Source organism: Vipera ursinii (assembly GCF_947247035.1).
Source record: "Vipera ursinii genome assembly, chromosome: 12".
Taxonomy (NCBI): Eukaryota; Metazoa; Chordata; class Lepidosauria; order Squamata; family Viperidae; genus Vipera; species Vipera ursinii.
The window spans coordinates 4,397,052-4,418,476 of record NC_139525.1 but is presented as its reverse complement, the minus strand read 5'-3'; the positions used below and the strand labels follow the sequence as shown (position 1 = coordinate 4,418,476).

At 44.6% G+C, this 21,425-nt stretch overlaps 1 protein-coding gene across 3 annotated transcripts; it reads left to right on the top strand.

Annotated features, from left to right (window-relative positions):
- The first annotated feature begins 580 nt into the window (after positions 1-580).
- Positions 581-20,469, top strand: LAMP2 (lysosomal associated membrane protein 2). Of its 3 annotated transcripts, none has more exons than XM_083371874.1 (9): positions 581-763; positions 4,358-4,473; positions 5,246-5,456; positions 7,352-7,513; positions 8,820-9,046; positions 10,192-10,311; positions 10,966-11,035; positions 13,053-13,220; positions 18,302-20,469. In XM_083371874.1, exons 1-9 carry the CDS (start codon positions 682-684, stop codon positions 18,436-18,438), a joined length of 1,293 nt encoding a protein of 430 aa, XP_083228000.1. In that variant the 5' UTR covers positions 581-681; the 3' UTR covers positions 18,439-20,469. The 3 variants fall into 3 exon arrangements, with proteins under 3 accessions (XP_083228000.1, XP_083228001.1, XP_083227999.1); XM_083371875.1 differs by lacking the exon at positions 18,302-20,469 and adding an exon at positions 16,394-18,293; XM_083371873.1 differs by lacking the exon at positions 18,302-20,469 and adding an exon at positions 15,687-18,293.
- The last annotated feature ends 956 nt before the right edge of the window (positions 20,470-21,425 follow it).

The window sequence follows — 21,425 nt, the reverse complement described above, 5'->3', positions numbered from 1 at the left end:
CTAGGACGGGCCCAAGCTAAGCCCCTCTCTACTACGGCTTGCTTGGCACGGCTTGGGCTGATCGCCGCATCTTCCCCCCACCCCCCAAAAAAAAATAAACCAGGTTTGCAAAGCCACGGACGGAGCAAAGCAGGGTTAGGTTAGGCCAGGGGTAGGCAACCTCGGCTCTTTTATGACTCATGGACTTCAACTCCCAGAATTCCTGAGCCAGCATAGCTGGCTCAGGAATTCTGGGAGTTGAAGTCCATGAGTCATAAAAGAGCCGAGGTTGCCGACCCCTGGGTTAGGGCTAACACAGCGGAGGGGAATAAAAGATTTCCAATCGTGACTGATTTTTTTTTAATAAGTCAGCAGGAAGCAAATATTTCAGGTTTGCAATCAGAGCAATTTAGGAGGGGTAAAAAGAGGAAGAGACAACTCCCAGCCTTCCCTGCTTTGTGATGCAAAGCCAACCGCCCCTACCGCGCCTGTTACGACAGAAAGCCCGGCCGTGAAACGCAAGGTCCGCCCAAGCCGAGGCTCGCGCTGCGATTGGTCGGCGCCGCCAGGAGGCTCCTCCCTATCCCGCCGGCCCCGCCCCTCCGGCTCCCATATGACCGGTTTCGGCAGCTGGCGAGTTGCGCGTCTCGTCTGGTTGTCTGGATCCGTTCGGGGCTGGTGCTGGTTCCCTCGCCGCTCGGCATGGACCCGCCTCGGCTCCGCTTCCGACCGCCCTTCTTCTACGGCTGCCTGCTCCTCCTGCCCCTGCTGCTCGACGGCCTGGGTGAGAGCCCAGGGGGGCGCCCCGAAGTCTTGGGGGGGCTGCCCTGGGAATGCGACAAGGGTCTGATGCCCCCCCCGAAGGTGGAGAGCGTTAGGGGAGGGGGGCTCCAATTTGGGGGTGGAAGCGGCCGAGGGTCTCTTGGAATCGGGGGAGGCGCACCCCAGAAGTAGGGGGTCCTGCTTAGGAGGGGGAGGACACCTCAAATGTGGAGCAAGGGTTGCCTGGAAGGGGAGATGATGCCCCCCAAAAAATTTGAGGGTGGAAGGAAAGAGCAAAAGAGGAGGGGGGGTCTCTTAAAAGTGGGTAGCTGAAGGTGCAAATGGCACCCCCATAAAGTGGGGGTACTTGAGTGATGCTCTTAAAGGGATGTTGGAAGGCACCCCAAATGTGGGGAGGGGTTGCCTGGAAGGGGGTGGTGATGGAGAATTCGGGCATGCCCCCCCCGAAAAAAAATATATGAGGGTGGAAGGAGAGAGCCAAAGAGGAGGGGGTCCCTTAAAAGCGCCGGAGGGGAAGGTGCAAACCGGAGCAGGCACACTTTAAAAGTGGGGGTACTTGAGTGATGCTCTAAAAGGGATGTTGGAAGGCACCCCAAATGTGAGAGGTGAAGAGGCAGCAGTGAGGCTTTGGGGTGCATTCGTGAAAACCTGGAAAGCTTCTAAGGTGCCTCCTTCAAAACGTTGCAAAAAGATTGGATGAAGTTGCATCTGAAGTGGGAGGCAAGCAGTTGCAATTGAGCTGCTCATAATGGAGGAGTTAACAATGAATGTAGAGGAAGGTTGGAAGAAAATTAAGAAAATTAGGAACTTACAATATTCTTGGCCGCAAGATACACAGAGCTACGGTTTTCTTCTGCTGGATGGTTAGTTCCACTTCCAAGCTACGTTGCAGCCCTGGAATTTCTTGTCTCCTTGCTAAACGCCAGCCAAACTTGGTTAGTTTTTGGAGATTAGCCAAGAGAAGTCAGGTGCTATTACTTGAATTATTACAAGGTCGGTGAAATTATACTTACTTAGGCAGCCTTACTCAATCCAACACTGTCTGTCTATGCTGAAAAGTAAGAACAGGGGCCCAGGGAATAAAGATAAGGCTCCATTTCTGCTGACTTGCTATTGTCTTCTTCTGGCTGATATTTTTCAATTCCCCACTGGAGCTGAGACTTCTGGTGGCCCCCCACCCAAATTCAGATCCACATTCTGACTCGGTTTACCTTGCCAAGAGCAAAGGAATACTGCCCCATAAGTTCAGCGAGTCAAACTTGACGGTTCCTCAAAGCACAACTGGGGAGAAGGCTGTGTGAGCCTTGATGAAAAAGGAAGAGGTGTATCTAGATTGGAAGAACTTCTCAGATCTTGGAGAAGAAGAAAAAGGCCAAAGTGTGACTTGGATGTGGATAAAGAGAGTCATCTGCTGTATCTAGCAGAGACCACCTTCTGTGTCTTAACTTGTTGTGTAAACAGGGCTGTTGTTTATGACATCACCAACTAAAATCCTTCAGCAATTTACAATCTCTCCATAGTGTATAAACTCAGCCTTTGATTTCTAGCTTGACTCTGGATCCTGCTGCCATTTATGATCCAATTATCCACTAAAAATCCAGAGAGAATTCCCTATCCTGGATGAGTTCTCAGACAGCTTTTAAATCATTGAGGCTCCTAAAACTCATCCAAATCTTTCAAAGTTTTAAGTGTATTGGAAGCACAACTCTTCAGCCAATATTAGCCGGGTTTGTTTCTGGGACTTAACCTCCCATCAGATTTGGAGGAGACCAGATTAATGAAGGCTGAAAGCCTTGTGGGTTCATGTATGACAGTCAGGGTGACATAATAAATGCATTGCGTAGAGGGCTTGAAAGGCACTTGGTCTAGCAATGAAGGCAACCAGGCTAGAAATGGAGATATAATTTCTAATCCACTTTAGGCACAAACCAGGTGGCCAATCTTGAGCCAGTCACTTTCCCTCAGCCCTAGGAAGGAGGCAATGGCAAACCACTTCTGAAACACCTTGCCAAGAAAACTGCAGAGACTTGTCCTGGCAATCTCTGAGGCTGGATGAGAAGACCTCCAAGGTTCTTCCAGCTGTATTCTATCTCCAAGAATCGGAGATGAACAGAAGAAAAAAGAAATGAATGGCTGATCTTTACATATACAATAATTTGGTCCTGCTTTACATTTTAAGGACAGGAGTGTGATGCCAGTGTGATGAGTTTTGTAGTAGAATTGGAAAGAGAGGGCAAGAATTTGGTCTCTGCCCGAGTTCCTGTTCTGGCCTAGTTGTGTTCCTATTTAGACTCTGGCATCTTCAGCTGCTTCTTGCAATTTCTAGCATTTCACAGAGACTGCTCTTTCATTTTTGTCTTAAATAAGCATTAAAAAAATTGCTCTTACTGTATTTCCGTGTCAGATGGGGAAATGTAACTTGCAAGCCTTATATCGTGTTGTCCTATTTGAAAGGGAAAAAAGAACCGCATCATTAAAAGATGAGCTTAATAGAAGGGAAGGACACACAGTTGCGGAGGTTTAACTACTGTTAAACCAGCATTTAAACCTGTTTGTTAAGCAATGTGTCAGGAGTTTTCTCTGGGAAAGACAGGCCGGGACATGACTTGTGTGTTGCAATTACACACACGTCAAAAACCTACTACCATACCAGTCTATTAAGTATTGGGTGGTTGAAATAAAATGGGTTTGGGAGACTCCTAAAGTGTGCACGTGCCCTTAAATTTTCCATCCACCCTCCGAGAAATGTGAGAACACAAATATTTCTGTGATGGCGAATTCATCAGCAGTGCGTTTTCCTAGTTAATGAAATGTGGATGTTTTATGCATCGGTCTAGATAAAAATCAGCTTTAGACCAGAATGACGGAAAAATAATTAAGGATGTGAAATTTTCTTCCTGATGTTTTTTTTCATTATCAAGTGGCTACCCTTTTTTCCAGTGTTCAGACATAATTGTGATTTAAGCACAAAGAAAAATGAATGTGGGGAGAGAGATGATCGTGACTATATTTATTTTATTTTATTTATTTTAATTCCATTTATATGAAACTCAGCTTTTATTCTTTCTTGCAATTTGTACCTAACTCGCATAAAACCTATACTTAAATGTACAAATTCAGTTTTTCTTTCCCACCTGAAATGCCAACTCTGATCTCTGATTAAAAATATCTGAGGAATAGATGGTCTGTCTTGTAAATTTTCTTATGCTTTTTGCACAATTGTCTGAGAAGCAGAAAAGCCCCAAGACTGTTTTCCTTCATAAATTCTGAGCTGTTTGTTGAATGTAAACACTTGTATGGGGATAAATGAAAATAGAATAATTGTAACATATAAAAATGATCTGAATGAAGAACAGAACACAGTTGGAAGGGACCTTAGAGGTTTTCTAGTCCAACCCCTGCTCAATTAGGGAACTCTACATCATTCTCTTCTTAAAAGCCTCCAGTGATAAGAGCGCCCAGAATTTCTGAAGGCAAACCCTTCCGCTGGTTAATTGTTCTCAATTAAATCAATTAAATGCAGGGTGGTGGGACGTGGGCAGGGGGGGGTTGTCACTAATTGTATCACTGGCTGACTGGGCAAACGATATTCCAGTTGTTTTCCAGACCTACGCAGTAGATTTGGAGGTGAAAGATGACTTCAACGTGTCTTGTCTGTTTGCGAAATGGATGGTGAAATTTTCAGTAATCTACGAAGGAACAGATGAATCTGTAAGCACACAGGATTTTTTTTCCCCCAGTATTTAAGCCAAAATGGGGGGAACCTGAAAACAGACGCATCTCAACAATCCTGTCTGAAATTTAAACTACTCAGAGGGCTGCAACGTCCTTTGCAAAAGGCCTTTGGGGGGGAGGGGGAGCAGCTGCGCTGCAGCATCTGCCAGCAGTTCTTTAAAGCAGCAGTTCTTCTGGGCCTGCAGACTTAAAGGGCAGCCGTACACTTAAAGCAACAGCTGCTTTAAAGGGCTGCTGGAAAGTGCTCCCTGCATGCTTGCAAAACTGCCTTTTCGCACGTCCTTCAAAACCCACAGAGCAAGAGAAGGTTTTACTTTAAAATGCATGCCTTATTTTATTTTTTGTAATATTAAAAGAATAACAAGAGATGGAAGAGACCTTGGGGGGGGTCTTTTAGTCCAACCCCCTGCTCAAGCAGGAGACCAGATACCATTCTGGAGAAATGGCTGCCCAATCTTTTCTTTAAAACCTCCCGTGATGGAGCACCCACAGCCTCTGAAGGCAACACTGGTGGATTGTTCTCATTGTCAGGAAATTCCTCCTTAGTTCTAGATTGCTTCTCTCCTTGATTGGTTTCCATCCGTTGCTTCTTGTCCTGCCTTCAGAGTGCCTTGGAGAAGAGGTTGACTCCCTCTTCTTTGGTGCAGCCCCTCAGAGATTGCTCAGCGTTGACCGTGGATGCTTTCCTCAGCGGTTTCGTGCACCTTCTTGGCTTAAAAGAGTCCTGCTGGTTTGAAATCTTTTTCAGAAAACATCTACTTTTATGTTCCCGGAAGATGTGAGGTACATCGGAACCTCTTGTGGGAATGAAACCTCTGGCCCAGTCCTTTCCATTGAGTTTGGAGAAGACAATTCTTGGACCGTCCGTTTTACAAAGACCAACGATGCTTATCAAGGAGTCATCACCTTTGTCTATAACACCGGCGACGAAGTGTTCTTTCCGGATGCTAAACGGAAGGGTAGGTATCGGGACTTCCCGTGGCTTCGGGTTCTGACGTTCTTCTGATCGTTCACCAACAGAAAGAGTGTTGCATTTTCCCACGTCACCTCTGGACTTCTCTGGGCGGTCACGACATCTCGGAAACGCCGTTACGCACCATCTTAAAGAGGGGAAACATCTCAAAAGTGGGATATTAACAATGTATTTGGCATGATTTTTTTAAAAAAAAACAAACAAAGTGGACCTCTTTCCAGATTCCCCTACTCGCTCCCCAAACAGGAAAAATTAGAACATTTGAGCCAGATTTTTCTTGGTCATTTTGTGATTAATTGTAGTTCTTACGCCACATTTGTCTTTTTTTTAAAAAAAACAGCTTTTGGAAAACAGCATCTTTTAAAATGGTTTGGCATGGTCTCTTCAGGACACCAGTCATGCTTTTAGCTGGTGTAGTTGCTAAGAGGTTGACCTGTCAGCAAAGAGCTAGATCGGGGGGAGTGGGAGGGGGTCTCCAATCTTGGCAACTTTAAGACTTGTGTATTTCACCTCCCAGAATTCCCCAGCCCCTGGAGGAAAGACAGTATCAATCTAATGAATAAACTTTTAATCTTATTCCCACAGTTGACTTTGAAACATCTACAAAGGCTTAAAAGCCTCTGTTTTGCTCCTTTAAAATGCTTCAAAATATCAAAAAGGAAAAAAAACAGTTAAAGTTTGAACTCTATCCGTTCTGGGTGGCAATTTGAAACTATAAAATTCAAGTCAGCCCAACTCACATTATTTAGGCACCGTGAGTTCATATCTCAGGGCCCTGGGAAAGTGATCAAAAGTGGGAGAAACAATCTTGTTTAAAAAAAAAAACCTGAATAATCTGGAAGCAGAGTTGAACCCTGTGAGGATAACGGCATGTCCCGTAACAGTCCCCCAAAAGGGGAGAATTTGGCATCTGAACGTAGTACGAAGTGCTCAGATTATGTGGGAAAGGTTTTGTCGGGAGGGAAAATAAAGGGCGCGTTTCCGCCCTCTTGAGCTGATTGCAAAAGCCGAACGTGGCAAGTGTCTCTTGCAAAACCCCACGCTTCTTACTCTTCAACTTCCAGGTTGTTTTATTTATTGCAGCGCTGCCTCGCCTCTCCCTGAGAATTTCAGTTGGCCATGCCTGATTGAGAATTTCCTCATTTTATACAAGGAGTGCTACGAAGAGGGCTGAGCTGAATTGAGCAAGAATGAGTGGGCACTTAAGTCTTCTTGATCCCCATCTTATACTAAGGGTGCCATTCTGGCTGTTTGTCTTGAGTGAGCAATAAGTGTTTTCTTCCTCCTTCGGATGCACTTCTTTACAAGGAATCTTGACAGAAAGGAATTTCCCCTGGCTGGATTCATCTGTCACCTTAATTTGGGTCTGATTAGTGCAGGGGTCTTCAAACGTGGCCCTTGTACGACTTGTGGACTTCAACTCCCAGTATTCCTCAGCCAGTGTGCCTGGCTGAGGAATTCTGGGAGTTGAAGTCCACAAGTCGTACAAGGGCCACGTTTGAAGACCCCCTGAATTAGTGGTTTGCAAGCCCTGGTTGCTAGCTTAGTTCAAATGGGTGCCATTGTCTTTCTTGGCCTCCGATATCCTGCAAGGCACTTTAGGTTTAATATCCCAAAGGGGCAACTGAAGGGTTTTCCTTGAAAACATTTGGCTTCTCATCCAAGAAGTTTCTTCAGAAGAAACTCGCTGAAGAAGCTTCTTGGATGAGAAGCGAAACGTTTTCCAAGGGAAAAAACCAAGAAAGTCCAGTTGACTTTTGGAAAAGCACCTTCAAGACAACCATGAACTGGATGTTTGAGAATCTCGATAGACATTTAAGTTTAATATTTGTAAGCCTTAGAGCTGGTAGCCTTGAACCAAACACGTTGATTTCTTTACAGAACGAATAACCGTTGAGGCCAATTTTCCTGCCAACCCGGTTGCGCTAAATACAGCCTTTACTTGTGACACTGAAGACACGGTGCAAAGTGGCAATGTGACCCAGACGTTCCAGAGTGTGACTCTGCAAGCTTTCCTTCAAGATGGACGCTTGAGTAACCAGAGTGAGTAAGCTCAAGAGTACTTGACGGCTTTACAAACTGGGCAGTGGCCACATTTCAAAAAGTAAACCGTTCCTGTCCTGAGAATCGAGGCTTTTAGTTGGACGCTGCTGAGTAGGTGGTTCCTTCTAGCAAGAGGTGTGTTCCCTTAAAGCAGGGGTGGGGAACGAAGGCTCTTTTATATGACTTGTGGACTTCAACTCCCAGAATTCCTCAGCCAGCTATGTTGGGAGTTGAACTCCGCAAGTCATCAAGGGGCCATCGTTCCCCCAACCTCTGCCTTAAAGGCTGCATTTATGGGACTGGTATCAATGAGATTGGTTGGCCCCACCATGATCTACATCAGGGATCTTCAAACTTGGCCCTTTTATGACTTGTGGATTTCAACTCCCAGAATTCCTCAGCCAGCATGCCTGGGTGAAGAATTCTGGGAGTTGAAGTCCACAAGACATAAAAGGGCCCAGTTTGAAGACCCTTGGTCTACATGAAACAGTCCCTCGAGCAGAAGAAGTGAAATAGTAGCAAGGTGTTAAGAGAAGGGGGCCACCTGCCATAAGGCCTGTTTCTTCTAAGCTAGATTGTGATTTCGAGACACGTGGACGTTCCATTCATGTCACTAAAGAAATATTCAACTGCCACCTTAGAAAACCATCAGATATGGCATGGGGGGGCATCTTGTTTCTCACCCTTGGGTTGGCCATGTCGGTGGTGTTACCGTATCTTTGGCTCCTGGTGTGACGTTTTCATCATCCTTTTTTAAACGACTCGCCTGGTCTGCCAATGAAAAGATTGCAATACAATGGAACATCCACGTTTTATAGCTTTCTTGAACATTTGATTTCGGTTCCCATAATCCCCAGCAGGTTTTCCAAAGTATGGGAAAGCTACAGTATGCTCAGTATACTGGGTTTGGTAGTAGGGCTCGACTTAACAATATTTGTTAAGTTACAATGGCATTGGAAAAGGTGACTTTAGACTGTTTTCCCACACGTGACCTCTGCGGCATCCCCCTCACCACGTGATTGAAATTGGCATGTATTTTATTATAAGTATGCATGTATTTATGACGTTGGCAGTGTTCCCGGGGTCACGTGATCATCTTTTGCGACTTTGACAAGCAAAGTCAAACGGAAAGCCAGGCAAAACTCACTTAACGGCCGTCTCACCTAGGAACAGAAAGGTTTGAGCTCAATTGTGGTCGTAAGTCAAGGACTAGCTGTGCTGTGATGGGTATCAATGTAAGTGCTGTCCAGAACCAGGGCTCCTGGTTCAAATTTCTCTGGGTTTTTTTTCTCCCCCCCCCCTGTAGAGACACTGTGTGATAATGACGTGACAGCCTCCACTGCTCCCGTGGCCAGCCATTCCATCCTCCTGGCCACCGTCACGGGCACTCCGGAGTTAAACGCCACAGAGACGCCATCTTCCCCCACCATCCAGCCAGAGGAGAAACCTGCCACAGGAAGCTACACCGTCAAATCTGGCCTGGTTACCTGCATTTTAGCCAACCTGGGTTTGCAGCTGAACGTCACTCAACAGGTTTCACTTGGTTATCCCCGTGGGCACTGTGGATTCTTGTGTGTGTCAGCAGTCATGCTTAATGGCGTATACAGAAGCTGGCATTCTGTGGGCTGACTTTAACCCCAGTTTTGAGAGCTCTTAAAAGTTCCCCGTGATGGTGTGGCTGCAACTGGGTGGTAAAAATGCTGAATTTTGCTTTAGGGCTTGGGGGGGGGGTGTTCCTCCCCTTTATGCTAAAGTTAGAGGGATGCTTCCTATGCTAGGAAGAGACTGAGAGATGTTAAGCCAGCCCTGGATATCAGCATTAACAGGAGAGAGGTGTAAAAGCAACTAAAAATTGGATTGTCCAACCCTTTTTTCTTCCAGTTACCATACCTGCTTGGTTTAAAAGACAAGAGCAGGCCATAGCAGGAAGTGAACTTGTAAAAGATTGCTAATTAATTCCCTTTGTTTTAAACCACGCCTTTACCTGTTGATTATGCTTATTGCACAGCCAATAAGCCGGAGTTGCAGTTCAGCTTAAGCATATAAAGTTATTAAACGCACAAATAAAAGGGCTTGCGTAGCTTTCGGGTGCCCAGCTCGCCAGCAGAGGGAGCGTAGATTCCCCAAATCTTGTCTGCAATGATGTCTGTGAATCCTCCTTCCTTGAGACGCTAAGGCGCCTTGCTAATTAATTATGGACCCGCTAGAAGAATAAATTTAAATCAGTAAGCAAAGGCAGCCCTGGCTTCGAGGAACACCCTCTTTTTAGAAATGACTTCTGTATTTTTCTCAGTGCAAAAAGATCCTTTTCTTTCTCGGCTGAACTTTGGGTTAATTTTTTAAAAAGTTGTCCAGGTTGATATTTTAACAGAATCTTTATGGTGACGTGATTCGTTTCTTGGTTCTGGCACTGCACTTGGCCAGCGTGCACCTTTTTAAGTAAGGTAGGATGCGGGTTTTGGAACAGATTTTAGAGTTCCCCGGAGCACAAATATTTTTTGTGTGCCTTCCCAGCCGTGATGTGTACGGGGAGACAGAATCATCCCACTTTTATTGGTCAGCCAGGATTAGACCTGGAGATAATTTTGTGAGCTTCAAAGCTTGAAGATCTTTGTGGGTGGGGATAAAATATGCAGAAGAAACCATAAAGGGGCTGAACTGTTTCTGTTTTTCTTCAGGTTCCCACCATGATTAACTTTAATCCAAACAGCACGGTGGCTACTGGTAACTGTGGCAAGACAACCGCTGTGCTTCGGCTGAGTGACGGTAACACCAAGGTTGATTTCCTCTTCGCTGTGGTAAGTACCGCCGGGGCATGTACTAACTGACGCACTGACTTGATTTATGCACTGACTTGATTGATTTATTCCCCTATGCAAGTCGATTCACCCTTTCCTGATAGGACAAGAAAGCCAGGAAAGCTTTTCAGTTGTGCCGGAGGAAGCAAAGAGCTTTTTCCAGAATTCCTCCAGCCTTAAATGCCACCAGGGCAGGTTCATTTTGCAATCAAAACGGGCTGTCTTTCAAAACCGGATCGCTTTCACTAAGTCATGAATTAACTGCCCGTTGCAGGATCAGATTACTTCCAGCAGATATCTTGATTGTGACTTCAGTCTGTTAGGCATTTGTTACCTCTGCGTCCATGCCTGACACCAAAGCCTCATTTTTCACGCTATGGGGGCGGGTTGGGGTGGGGAGATTTATTCACTGTATTGCATTGAAACAAACATACAGGAGATGGAACTGATTTATTTTTTTCCTGCTCCGCTGATATTTCTCAGACATTGCAAGGTTGCCATAATCTATCTGCCCTCTCCCCCCCCCATCCAAATAAAATAAAATAAATAAAATTGTACAGTATTTTTTTCCACCGTGGGCTTCCCCTGAAAAGTATTTCTCCGTAAAAATGATTTTAATTGTATACATAACCGGGTTTCCTTTTGTGAAAACAGAGGAATTCTACAACTTCGGAAAAATTCTATCTGAAAGGAGTGGATATCACCGTAACGGAATCACCAAACGGTAAGGGAGGTTTAGGCACTCAGAGTCTAGTACGCGTACGGTTCATTGAGTGACGGTTCAAAGTTACGTTGGCATTGAAAAAAGCGATCTGTGATCGTTTTTCACACTTAACTGCCATTGTAGCATCTCCATGGTCATGGATCAAAGTTCAGACGTTTGGCAACCGACTCGTATTTATGACGGTCGCAGTGTGTCCTGGGGGTGTGTGTCACGTGATCCCCTTTGGCGACCGTCTGACAAGCAAAGTCAATGGGGAAGCCAGAATCACTTAACAAGCGTGTTACTAACCTAGCTGCTGCAGTGATTCTCTTAACCACCGTGGCAAGAAATGTCGTAAAATGGGGCAAAACTCATTTAACAACTGTCTCGCTTCACCACAGAAATGTTGGGCTTAGTTGCCATAAGTTCGAGGACTACCTGTAGACTGTGTTTTGAACAAGAGATTTCTTGCAGCCCCACCTTGTACATGAAAGGGGCTGACTTTTAAAAGTTTGCACTTCTCACCGAAAAACAGCAAAACAATTGCAATAAATCCTCCAGAGCAGAATGATGCAAACTGAAGTCAGGCTCTTTAAAAGGATATTGTAAACCAGACATGTCAAACACAAGGCCCGGGGGCCGGATCCGGCCCGCAAAGTGGTTTCATGTGGCCCACGAAGCCATCCTGGAAACAGTGAGGGAACGGCCCCCACTGCCTTGGCCCTGGCCCAGAGACCCTCCTTCTGCCAGAGACCTTCAGATCTGTCCCACTCCTGCCCAGGCCCCCATAGGCACCCTTGATGCGAACGATGTAGAGCTGGCCATGCCCACCCAGTAGGCCATATGCACTCTAGCCACGCCCACCCAGTAGGCCACGCCCACCCTGGCCATACCCACCCGGCCCCCTGAGGGCAACCGCAATGCTGATGCGGCCCTCAATGAAATTGAGTTTGACACCCCTGTTGTAAACTGTCTTTGCTCATCCAGCTCCTTGGGACAATGAGTCATCAGCAAAGCCGGAAACCAAGAATAGGTTGGTTAGAGAAAGCTAGACTTCACCTGAAATGGTTTGCAAAGACAGTTTTTTTAAAAAGGCTTTTCTTTCGTTTTCAATGCTTCGTTTGACTTCTTAGAGACCTGTTTGGTGCTTTCCTTTTGATAAACAATGGTGCAAACAAAATGCAAATCGGTTGGTTACTTGAATGTTATCAAACATGGCCCCTGGCCATGAACAGTTTGTTGAGCAACTCATTCAACAATTAAAAAGAAGAAAATGTTAAGAGATGTTTATTGAACAAAAACAACTCCTTATAATTACGACCCTGTTATCTGTAAATCTTTTTCCTTGACTCTTTGTTTTTTTTTTTATGGTGGCCAGCCAGAAATGTGTAATCTCCCTCGTACAAAACAGGTGTATTGTAAAGTATAGTTTCTGCTATTGTATAAAGAGCACAGGTGGTTAAATTAGATATATAAAGAGCCACTTTGATCTAGTGGTTAAGGTACCAAGCTAGAAAGCCAGAGACTGTGAGTTCTAGTCTTAACTTAAACATGAAAGCCAGATGGATGACTTTGGGCTAGTCACCAGGAGACGGTGAGTTATAGTCTCACCTTAGGCATGAAAGCCAACTGGGTGACTTTGGGCAAATCACCAGGAGAGTGAGTTCTAGTTCTGACTTAACCATGAAATCCAGATGGATGACTTTGGGCCAATCACCAGGAGATAGTGAGTTCTAGTCCCGGTTTAACCATGAAAGCCAGCTGGGTGACTTTGGGCCAGTCACCAGGAGACGGTGAGTTCTAGTCTCACCTTAGGCATGAAAGCCGGCTGGGTGACTTCGGGCCAGTTCTTCTCTCACAGCCCAACCCGCCTCACAGGGTGGTTGTTGTGGGGAAAACAGGAGGAAGGAGTATTTGCTATGTTTGTTGCCTTTTAATTGTTTATTTTAAAAAATGGGATATAAATTTTAAAATAAATTTTAAAAAAAATAACACATTATTGCCATCCAAGCTCACCTACCATCTTGTTCCTCTTCAGGGACCTTTTCGGCCTCCAATCACACCCTGAATAACTGGGAAACCACCCTGGGGAATGCCTACCTGTGCCGAAAAGAAGAATCCATCCTGGTGACCCCTGGCTATAAAATGAACATCTTCGATTTAAAGATCCAGCCATTTGAAGTTGAAGAAGGGCAATTTTCAGCAGGTAAGAGAAAAGCCAAGGAGATTTTAGGACACTTTCATTTAAAGATGCAAACTTAACTCCTCGGAGACATTCCATTAATTGTGGAAACAGGAAACAGTCCTCAGCTTCCAGCAGTTCATTTGGTGGCTGTTCAGAGTTACAACGTTCTGATGGGGAGGTTGCATCAGGACAGAGTCATTGGGACGGGAACTGCGGGTGGGAGAGGGAGCTTGCCTGGGTTGGATCAGGGTCGGTGCTGTCTCTGGTTGGCTGTGCGGTTCACTGAAGCCTGGCACTCCACAAGCAACGCCATCAAAAGACACACTGACCTACAATCAGCCTACGAACCCCTCAGAATCCAGATCAGCCACACAGCCAACCAGAGATGGCATCGACCCTGAACTATCCCGCGCAATCCCCCACTCTCTCCAACCGTTCACCTCCCAATGATGGAACCTCCCCATCACAAGACTCACTGATGATTCACACCTGACCCATCACACTCGACACACCCACACCTGAAGCCCTTAGAAACGAGACTGACATGCCCTAAATCAGGGGTGTCTAACTGGCGGCCCGCGGGTCGGATGCGTCACGTGCAGGCCACGCCCACCCCGGCTCCGCAAAGGCAAATAAAATTGTGATACGTCACGTGACGTGATCGGGTTTGACACCCATGCCCTAAACTCCGCTGAAGATGTTACCTAGCCTGGTAACGAAACATTCAGAAAGCAACCCACAATCTCAGAGAACGAAAACCTCCATCCTCTTCACTAAGGGCAGTTGTAACTTCAAGTCGTCGCTAAATGAATGGTTGTAAATTGAGGACTATTGTTCTGTCCCAGCCTACGTGAGTCCTTGTTATGCTCACAAGGAGAAACCCCTCTTCCAAGAAACAGGCAGGAACTGCAAGAAAAAAACAACCCCTTTTATTCTCACAGAGCTGAGTCAATGTCCAAGGCAAATAAACACAGTCCGCAGAAACTCGATCCTCAACACAAATGGTTGCCTTTGGCAACCAGCACCTCCCACACCTTCCCTTTTATAGTGCAGCCACAGCGTGGCTTCCTAATGCCTTCTCCTTTGCCTTTGGAGCCACCCCATTGCTTTCCTCTGACCTACTCGCTTCTCTTGCCTGCACATTCGTGCATCCTGGATTTGTCCCAACTGTGCTTCATCACTGTCCCGCTCAGACTCCTAGCACAGCTGTGTCTCAGCCTGAGTGTGAGTAGAGGGGCCATTCTCCTCGTCCGACTGTAAGCCTTGGAGCTCCTCAGAGCCTTCCTCTGACTCTAATGTCACTCCAGGCGCCTCCTCCTAATCTGATTCCTCAGACTCAGCTGCCGGATCCACTGGCTGGCAAGGAATCATAACAGCTATCTCTAATCCCTGAATTGCATGAGCCAGAATAGTCATAGTTAGAGAACTGATAAAGATCTAATGATAACAATAAGAGCTTATGCTGACAAGCGCTTTGATATATATTGAAAGAGGAGTGGATTTCATAAAGGGGAGAGAAACCGATAGATCTCCTAGGAACTGTAGCCAGTTCCTTTAAAAATCAAGCTTTCTGCTATGAAAATACTTGATCAATTTGCAAAGAGCTCTCAAGCTGATAAGTACACTTATTTCCCACTTCTTAAAACATGGTTGAATATCTTAAAAAAACACTTCAGACTCTTGGGCCTCTTAATCTTGAAACAAATTGATCTTAAGATATACTTGTAAAGGCTATAAAAGTAGCTTTGTTTGGAATCAAGTTTATTCTGTGTGTCTCATAATCATCTTTTTTTTTTGGAGCCAAAACCTTTCAGATGATGAACAGGACTGAGAGAAGATTGGTCTGAACCCTGGATTGGCCTCTTAATCTAAATTTTTGACCATTTTTTCCCATCACTCATTTAATCTAACAAATGTTCAGGGTTTTATACGTACGTGTGTGTGTGTGTGTGTGTGTGTGTGTGTGTGTACACACATATACATACACATACATACATACATACATACATATAATGAAAGTTGCATCACTTTTAAGCATCTATGGAAATTTTTAATCTAAAAGCTGGTAAATTGGCCTGCAAGAAAGACAGGATATTCCCAAGATGCTTTGCAGAAACAACCCCTAACTCAGAAAACGATGTCAGATTTCACAAGGTTTTTGATGTTCTTATAATAAGAGTTTATAAAAACTCTAGCCGGAATGCCAACATCTTAGGGGAGAAACCACGATATTAAAAGAGAGGTTAATGAAGAATTCTCGGGGAATTTTAACCATTTTGGGATTCTGGCCAAATTTATTTCAATCCTTGACAAAAAGGCCATCTTGGCCTCTTGCAATTGATCAGCTGTTCTTTTTTTCTCAATTTTCATGGAAAAATGTTACAAAAGCGTCTCTTAAGCTGGATTCTTTTAATTTGGGATTGTAATGCCTGCAACAAAGCCCTGCTCGCTTTTGATTTTTTTAAATTCCTTCTTTCTCATCTACAGCACGCGAATGTTTGCTGGATGATGACACTATTCTCATCCCAATTGTAGTTGGAGCTGCCCTTGCAGGCTTGGTTGTTATAATAGTGACCACTTACTTAATTGGCCGCAGGAAAACGTACGCCGGCTATCAAAGCCTGTAGGGCTGGTGTGACTGTTCTTCAATCTTGGTGGGGATTAAAAAAGCCCGTTTCCCACACATGGAAGCCAACTGCGTAAAACTTGTGAGACTCTATTTAAAAACCTGGGGCGCTCCTTCTGCACTCCAGTGAAACACAGCCAACAATTGAACTCATCTAAGTGCAATAAGGACTTTGCAAACTGCGTCGGAGAGCTAGGAATGGCAAAAGTCAGCTCTGAAATGAAACTTTAGATTGGAATATTGTTATGTAGAGATGTTAAGTCAATAAGTAATTCTTGAGGAGAGGGGTTGGTTTTACTCAGACTCAGTTTAGGGTGTTGAAGCCACAGGAGTACAAATCAAGGCCTTTGCTACGGCTGTGTTGTGTACAGACCGATGGTTAACCTGGCTGCCATAACAACTGTAACCTGGGAATCTAGGCCTGTCTATGGTACAAACTTGTTTTCTTTCAGTTTATGAGGCCGAACAAATCTGTTTGGGTTAACTACTTCAGCCTGAGTAAGCTTGATTAATGCATTCTTTTTTTTTCCCTCTCTCTCTCTCTCTCTCCTCTCCAACAATTTGGTAGCAGTTACTAATTCTGAAACTCGTCTTGGCTCTTTGAGACCTTAAAATAACCCAACAGCAACATTTTCAAATATTGGAGGCATTGGTCTTTTGTCTAGGAGGCGAAAAGAATTGCCTTCTTTTTAAACAACAACAACAAACCAAAAAAAAAAATAGAATGAGAACGTTGTTGTTTTAAGTGTCCTTAGTTTTATGCTGAAGGATTTAAATTCCTCTCTAGCTGAAGGTCTTACGTATACGAGCTTGGGTGCAAATAGAAGAAAGGCATTGTTAAAAGTCCAGTTTGCACTTTTGTATTTGCAGCCACGTGTAAATGGGGCTGAGGATCTTAGTCTCAGAAAGTTGCTCCTTGAAGTGCCTGTAAAATTTTAGCACATAAATCCACATTGTAAGCCAACAACATGCAAAGGGCTACTGTTTAGATTTTTCTTTTTTTCTGATAATGAAAAGACCATGAAAAATTTGTAAGCCAATATCATAGGGACAGGGCTTCTAAGCCACTTTCAGAACTGGAACGTAAGGTACTTTTTGTGTACTAAAACCCCCTAGTTTACAAACAGTTGTGAGCAGTAGCCCTGTAATAAAAAGGAAGAGGATAAAATTATCTTACTCTTCATTTAATATCTTGCTTTCTTCCTCAGTGTGCAACCGTGATTAAGATTGTACCTAAATCGTACTTGCACTATTGTCTTTGGATTTGGGCATGTGTATTAACAGGGATTAGTACATTTGTCAAGTCGTTGTTTATATGCCGCTGTGGATATTTACACAGACCGAACCCAGGGTGCACTTTCACTTGAAAATGTATCAATGCCTCTGTTGGATTTGCACACACACACACCCAGCTCTTCTACTAAAAGTCTGAACAATGGAGTAACTTGGCCTGTGTCAATTCTGCTAAATGTCTGCTTTTAACTGTTAAAGCAACTATGGTCTTTACTGTGTTTGTACTTCTATGTAGGAATTTGACTGTTTGCACGTAGTTCTTTAATAAAAACTCTTCTGTTCATGAGGAAATTTGGTGATGCTTAATTGAAAGCTTTTCTCCAAAAAAGTAGTCTTTTCAGACAATTTGCCCTTGAATCTAGGGCAACTCCCAGTCAAAAATTGTTTATTATTATTGATTATCTGTTGTCTATCTGTCATGAGCCGCAGTTTGGCTAAGGCATCTTTTAATGAAGTATGCATCTTAAAGAATTCTGGGAGTTGAAGTCCACACATCTGAAAGAATTCTGGGAGTTGAAGTTCACATATCAAAGCATTCTGGGAGTTGAAGTCCACATATCAAAGAATTCTGGGAGTTGAAGTCCACAAAAATAAAGAATTCTGGGAACTGAAGTCCACACATTTTAAAGAATTCTGGGAGCTGAAGTCTGCACATCTGAAAATTTTCCCTGGTTGAGACACACCTGTATAGGGAGTCAATTGAACTCTCTTCCTTTTTGTTACATTCCTAACAAATCACACACAAAACCAAGCATTACACCTCCCCAGGAACATCTGGAGCAATATTGGACAATAGAGTTGGCCTTTCCTTACTTAATCTTGACAACAGCAGTTCCCAACGTGGACATCCTCCAAATCGTGGTTCTTGAGGTCCCAGAATTCCAATCAGAAGTCATATTGGCTGGGAGTTGAATTTCATATCTTTGGAGGGCATCTAGTTACCTTACGTGCTCCATCAGCTTGGACTTTTGATGAGCTTACTAGGCCTACAAAAAGCTGTCTTGTACAAAATGTCTGGGGGCTTTGCAAATGGGGAAGTCTGTTTTGCTTTATTGTTTATGTTGGGAAAGCAGTATTGGTGAGCTGCCTTTGACATCCCAGTTGGGTCAAAGACCAGAATGAGGCTCTCCTTCAGGAGGTCATCTCCCCTGCTTAACTCTGTTTATCACCTTTCTCCATCCAGCTGAAGATTGCATCCCAGCGGTCAACAACTTCTTTGTGCCACTCCTAATGGCAGCAGCCTTGGTAGGCTTAGTTTGGCTGGTGCTCATGGCGTATTGTACTAAAATTCGGCATCGTGCTGGCTATAGACAGATCTAGACCCCGAGAAACGATGCACGGTGAAGTCTTCCATTTTCAAACTGATCAGGAGGAAGGATTTGTGTTCTTTCTCGCACACGTTTGTTCCTTTAAACATTGCACAAAATGGCTACTCTGCTGACAGAAGGATGTTGGGGTTAATGGTTGTTGAATGGTGGCTTATTAAGATAAGCTGGAAGAGATTTCTTCTGAATTTGGATTTACACCAATAGAAGCCTGTTCTCTTTCTCAGAAAGGACCTGCTCATTTTCAGAGGATTTAAATGTGACCAGTGCTGGAATCTTAACATGTTTGTAGCATCATTTTGTCAGGCTTCTAAAGGAAAGAAGACTTACACTACAGCCTCAAGAAAAGAAATGCAGGGCGCATTCTTCTCCTGAAAGACTTTCCATTCTCTCCCGATGCTTTGGCCCCTTATGAAAAAGCGTGTTGTTCTTGAAATGGGGAGTTTTGCAAAATGCTGTTGATGTGGCTTTCTCTCTAACTAAAGTGTTTTTGAAGGTGTTGAAATAATACTTGTATCCCGCATTTGTTTTCTCTGCTTCGGTTAACCGTCTTGCGCAGAAGCCAACCAGAATTGCAAACCCGTGCAAAAGTTGACCGTCTTGCTATGTGTGGGGTGGGGAGGGATGTTGATGGATGGAATCGGAAAGCGTTCCTCACCGAGATCTTGACTCGATTCGTGGCTTGCTCGGTTTAGACTTTGCGTGAAATGTCTGTCATATTTTTTTTTTGAACTGGTGGCTGGATTCACAAGTGCTCAGCCACCCTTTGTCGAAAAGGCCACATTTGGCTGGGCTCCCAGGATAACCAAAAAGCCCACCCACAACCTGGTTAGGCAGCCATAGAGATCAGGCCGGGTGACTGATTAGCTATTTGAGACACAGAGAAGTCATTACCTACCTATCTTCCCCTGATATCGGCTACAGGGAACTGCAAATTAGGAATTATGCAGGTTAAGAGGGGCTTCCCCAATTAGATTTCATTAGAGTTGCTGTGACGTAAATATATTTCTCATTTGATGGGACTCAGAAGGATGGAAGGCTGAGTCAACTTTTAGCTGGTCAGGATCGAACTGCCGGCTGTCGGCAGAGTTAGCCCGCAATACCACATTCTAACCACGGAACCACCAGGGCTCTTGAAATGCACACAGTGAACAACAGAGGGGCAGAAAAAAACCTACCGTAGGCAGTCTAAAAATTGAGAGCCAGGAAGAAGCTGGCAAGGTGGAGAGAGAGAATGGGTTTAAGATTTTACACGCGTCTGTTTAAAGCTCGGCTGTGGCTTGGAAGGAGAATCGAAAGAAGCTGGAGATCTCGTTTTCCATTGGTTAAAGCGATCCTTTTGCGCGGCATCCTGGCGGCTGATGCCGAATCTCCCATTTCTCTCCACTTCTGTAAAAGAACCCCACCCCCACCCCCCCGCAAAAAAAAACAACCCTGCCCTTCTGCAGATGCTCGTTCTCTTTGAGGTTGGCCAAGGGGCCTGCGTCCATTCCTAAGAACAATTTGATCCCGTGTACCGCTGGACCATAAGCTGCCCGGAGCATCTGGTAGGTATTCATTTGAGAAACTCCGTAAACCAGGAAGACGACGTTAGAGCTAAGTGGTTAAGACCAGCCCCTACGCAACGTAAAGAATAGCTTTGCCTTTATTTGTGCTTCTGCTCATTTATCTTCCATTACTCACTTTGGTCGCTAACTAACCTTCTGCCTCTTGTTTTGTTTTTTTGTTTTTTTCCCCTCTTTATCTCTGCAGCTGAAGAATGTAAAAGCTCTGATATCCTCTTTTTCATCCCTGTTGTGGTGGGTGTGGTGACTGGCGTCTTGGTTATTGTTGGCTTTGTGATGTTCATGGTTTCCAAACGCAAGCACCAAGTTGACTATCACCCTGTGTAAACGTCCCTTCCCTTTTTCCCTTCCCTTCCCCAGCCCATTTTCTTCCCTTATTTCCCCCTCTGCATTTATGTGATCCTTGGATGTTGTTGTTATTGGGTTTTTTTTTTTGAAAATTAAAAGAAAAGAGAGAAGCACCCCTGTCCGTGTTGCTTGAGAGTATTTTGGACTTGTCTTTAGGCTGTGGGATGAGCTACACAGGGCACGTCGCATACGAAGAAAGGCTGTGGGACTTTGGTTTGGCTAAAGAGAAGAAGAAATAGGGGAGACATGATAGCAGCGTTCCAGTATCTGAGGGGCTGCCCCAAGGCAGAGGGGGCCAGGTTGTTCCCCAGAGCACCAGAGGGAAGGACGAGAAACAATGGTTGGAAGCTGATCAAAGAGAGAAGCAACCTGGAATTCAGGAGAAACTTCCTGACAGTGAGGACAATCAGCCAGTGGAACAGCTTGCCTCCAGAAATCGTGGGTGCTCCATCACTGGAGGTTTTTAAGAAGAGATTAGACAGTCACCTGTCTGAGATGGTATAGGTTCTCCTGCTTGAGCAGAGGGCTGGACTAGAAGACCTCCAAGGTCCCTTACAGCTCTATTCTATTCTATTCTACTCTACTCTACTCTACTCTACTCTACTCTACTCTATTCTATTCTCCTGTTCTATATTCTATTCTATTCTATTCTATTCTATTCTCCTCCTGTTCTATATTCTATTCTATTCTATTCTATTCTATTCTATTCTATTCTATTCTATTCTATTCTATTCTATTCTATTCTATTCTAGGACAATTAACCAGTGGAACAGCTTGCCTCCAGAAATTGTGGGTACTCCATCAAGTGGAGATTAAGAAGTGACTAGACATTCACCTATCTGAGATGGTATAGGATGGTTCTCCTGCTTGAGCAGGGGATTGGATTAGAAGACTTCCCAGGTCCCTTCCAGCTCTACTCTATTTCGTTTGCAGTGGGGCCAAACAATAAAGAGCCCCCACCTTCTCAATGTACTTTTCATGGATCCTTCCCACGTGTTGGGAACTGATCCTACCACATCCAGGAGCTCTGGGTATGAGAAAGCCTGATTTGAACAGATTGGATGTTAAA